The following is a 2,500-nucleotide window of genomic DNA, read 5'->3' as shown; positions in this document are numbered from 1 at the left end:
TTCAAAAATAACAATCGAACGAGGCGTGAAAAAATTAATGGAAAAAAATTAGCCGAGCGTAGCCAAACCGCCAACAGTGGCTAATGAAGGGCATTAGCAACGCGTTGTAGTGACACTATGGGTCGGTAGCTTGGTCTAAGCAGCTAGCTGGCTAGCGAGCAACGCCTCTGAAGGCCTCAGAGGTTTATACCGGCTAACACATCTAGCTAACACAGTCAAAGCTAGCTCTGGGAAGGTGCGTTACCTTCAAAATTAAAATTAAAATTAAAAACGTTAGCTGACCGCAGCGAAACAGCTAACAGTGGCTACTGCTAACACTTCACCATCGGCTGACGCTAGGTGTTGTAGCTACACTTTTTAGCTTGGTCTAGGCAACTAGCTGGCGAGCGAGCAAGCTAGGCCTCTGGAGGCCTCTGAAGTTTACGGCGGCTAACGCCGTCGAGCTAACTCAGGCTAACGAGGGTCTGACCTTCTTGATGATCTTGGTGACCTCTTCGATGATGAACGCCGTCTGTTTCGACAACAAGGACAAACTGGCGGGTTAGCGCAGAATGGAGCAGCGACCGGCTAACTGGCGCTAGCTGTTAGCATGCTAAGGCAGGCATCGTGCTGCGAGCGCGCGCAGGAAAAAAAAGCTAACCGACCTCGTCGTCAGCGCCGGCGTCGTCCATTGTCTTCTTCTTCTCCTCCTTCTTCTTCTTCTTCTTCTCCTCCTTCGTTCTTCTCCTTCTTCTTCTTCTTCTTCTTCTTCTTCTTCTTCTTCTTCTTCTTCTCTGAGCTGCAGCGGCAGTGCAACACTTTCTCAGACGTCGGCTTTAATCTCATTCTGAGGAGGCGGCGTTCCAGAGGAATAAAGTGGACGTTGGAGGTCGTCGATTGGTCGCTGGCGGCTGACTTTATTTTTTCAACTTTATTCCATTTTCTTTTTAAAAACAAACCCACACACAGTGAAGAATAAAAAGGGGGAAAATTTGAATAAAGGTGAAATTAATCTGCAGGAAAAGATGAATAGCGGAGAGCGAGAGAGAGGGCGAACGAGCCAATAAACCACCAGGGCCTCCAGCCAGCGACCAATCAGACTAATTGAAAGAGCGTTTTCCCTTCCAGCGTGTGTGTGTGTGTGTGTGTGTGTGTGTGTGTGTGCCAAAGGCCTGACGCAGCAGCAGCACAAATGGAATTAAGTCGTTTTCAGGGGAACACTGCAGAGTGCACACACACACACACACACACACACACACACACACACTGAGTGATGGGTGACTCATGCATTAAGAGATATTATATATTGAGTGAGTTGTTAGTGTAAATCACAGTGTGTGTGTGTGTGTGTGTGTGTGTGTGTGTGTGTGTGTGTGTGTGTGAGTGAGTGAGTGAGTTCACTCCAAGTGTGGAAGGTTCACAGGCCAGCTGGCCCCCTGCTGGCTGGTTGCAGTACTGGGTCTACAGGGTCTGGTGGGCCGTCCCTGACCAGGTGACCTGCACCTGCAGCGCCCCCTCACTGCAGCTCACGGCCACTACAGCGACACTCAACGCCTTGTGTGGTGCGTTCAGGTTCCTTACGACCAACAAGTCGTTTTATCTTCCTGGACAGGAAGCAGAGGATGAGCCTGAACTGGAGTGTGTGTGTGTGTGTGTGTGTGTGTGTGTGTGTGTGTGTGTGTGTGTGTGTGTGTGTGTGCACGTTAGACAAACACACTGGTATTTGCGATGCCTTTTGTCCGGTGGCTAATTGTTTAGCTTCTATTGTGTTTCATTCAGTGGAAACTTCCATTCACCTGCAGCTGTGTGTGTGTGTGTGTGTGTGTGTGTGTGTGTGTGTGTGTGTGTGGCAGTAAAGACTTCTTGTCGCCCTGTGTTTTAATCTAAACAGGAAATTAATGTCGAGACAAAAACCATCAATGGCAAACATGCTTCCCCCTGCACACACACACACACACACACTCACACACACACACAGGGCCAATCACGAGGCTGGAAGCTAATGCTAGGCTAACGCTAACGCTGACGCTGCAGGAAGTCTCTTTCAGGCTTGATCGGAGCTGACTCCGCTCCTTGGTGGAACCTGCTGGACTCTTGTGTCTTTATGAGGACCGCATAGACAAACTGCAGAGTGTCGGGGAGATGAAGCTCCTCCCACTTTACATCTGCAGGTGTTTCCATTGAATGGTGTGAAGCAAACAAACCCCCTGCATCCTGGTATGGAACCCTGGGCCACATTAATAATATTGCTATCAATTATTAATATTATTATTATTAATAATAATAATAATAATATTAATAATAATAATGTTAACCTGATGACGCAACATCAGGAGTATTTCTGCTTCCTGTCGTCACTCAGACGTCAGGACGCATAGGAACAAACAGTCCCTGAAAAGGATCATTGTGTGCGTGTGTGTGTGTGTGTGTGTGTGTGTTTGTACACGAGCCCATGAGTGTACCGTTGACAAACACACGTGTGTGTGTGTGAGTTCTTTGTGTGTGCAGGTCAATTAGATCT

General features: G+C 48.0%; 1 protein-coding gene across 18 annotated transcripts in view; it reads right to left on the bottom strand.

Annotated features, from left to right (window-relative positions):
* The window catches only part of pex7 (peroxisomal biogenesis factor 7), a 10,462-nt gene that overhangs the window by 3,708 nt on the left and 4,254 nt on the right, over positions 1–2,500 (bottom strand). For 8 of the 18 annotated variants that reach the window (XR_012925525.1, XR_012925524.1, XM_076015268.1 and 5 more), the window contains one exon: positions 470–511. The exons of 7 other annotated variants lie outside the window; for them this stretch is intronic. Coding sequence is in view for 8 of the 11 variants with exons in the window: in XM_076015268.1 (XP_075871383.1) it covers positions 470–511 (42 nt within the window). In the remaining 3 variants the exon portion in view is untranslated. Of the gene's footprint in view, positions 1–469; positions 512–644; positions 827–2,500 lie in introns of those variants that run through there. 3 more of the 18 variants (XR_012925523.1, XM_076015273.1, XM_076015279.1) reach the window with 2 other exon arrangements.

Source organism: Nelusetta ayraudi, unplaced genomic scaffold (genome assembly GCF_046127955.1).
Source record: "Nelusetta ayraudi isolate G7.1 ecotype Tasmania unplaced genomic scaffold, CSIRO-AGI_Nayr_v1 ptg000185l, whole genome shotgun sequence".
Classification (NCBI taxonomy): Eukaryota; Metazoa; Chordata; class Actinopteri; order Tetraodontiformes; family Monacanthidae; genus Nelusetta; species Nelusetta ayraudi.
Note: the sequence above shows the minus strand (reverse complement) of the source record. Positions and strands in the feature narration are given on the sequence as shown.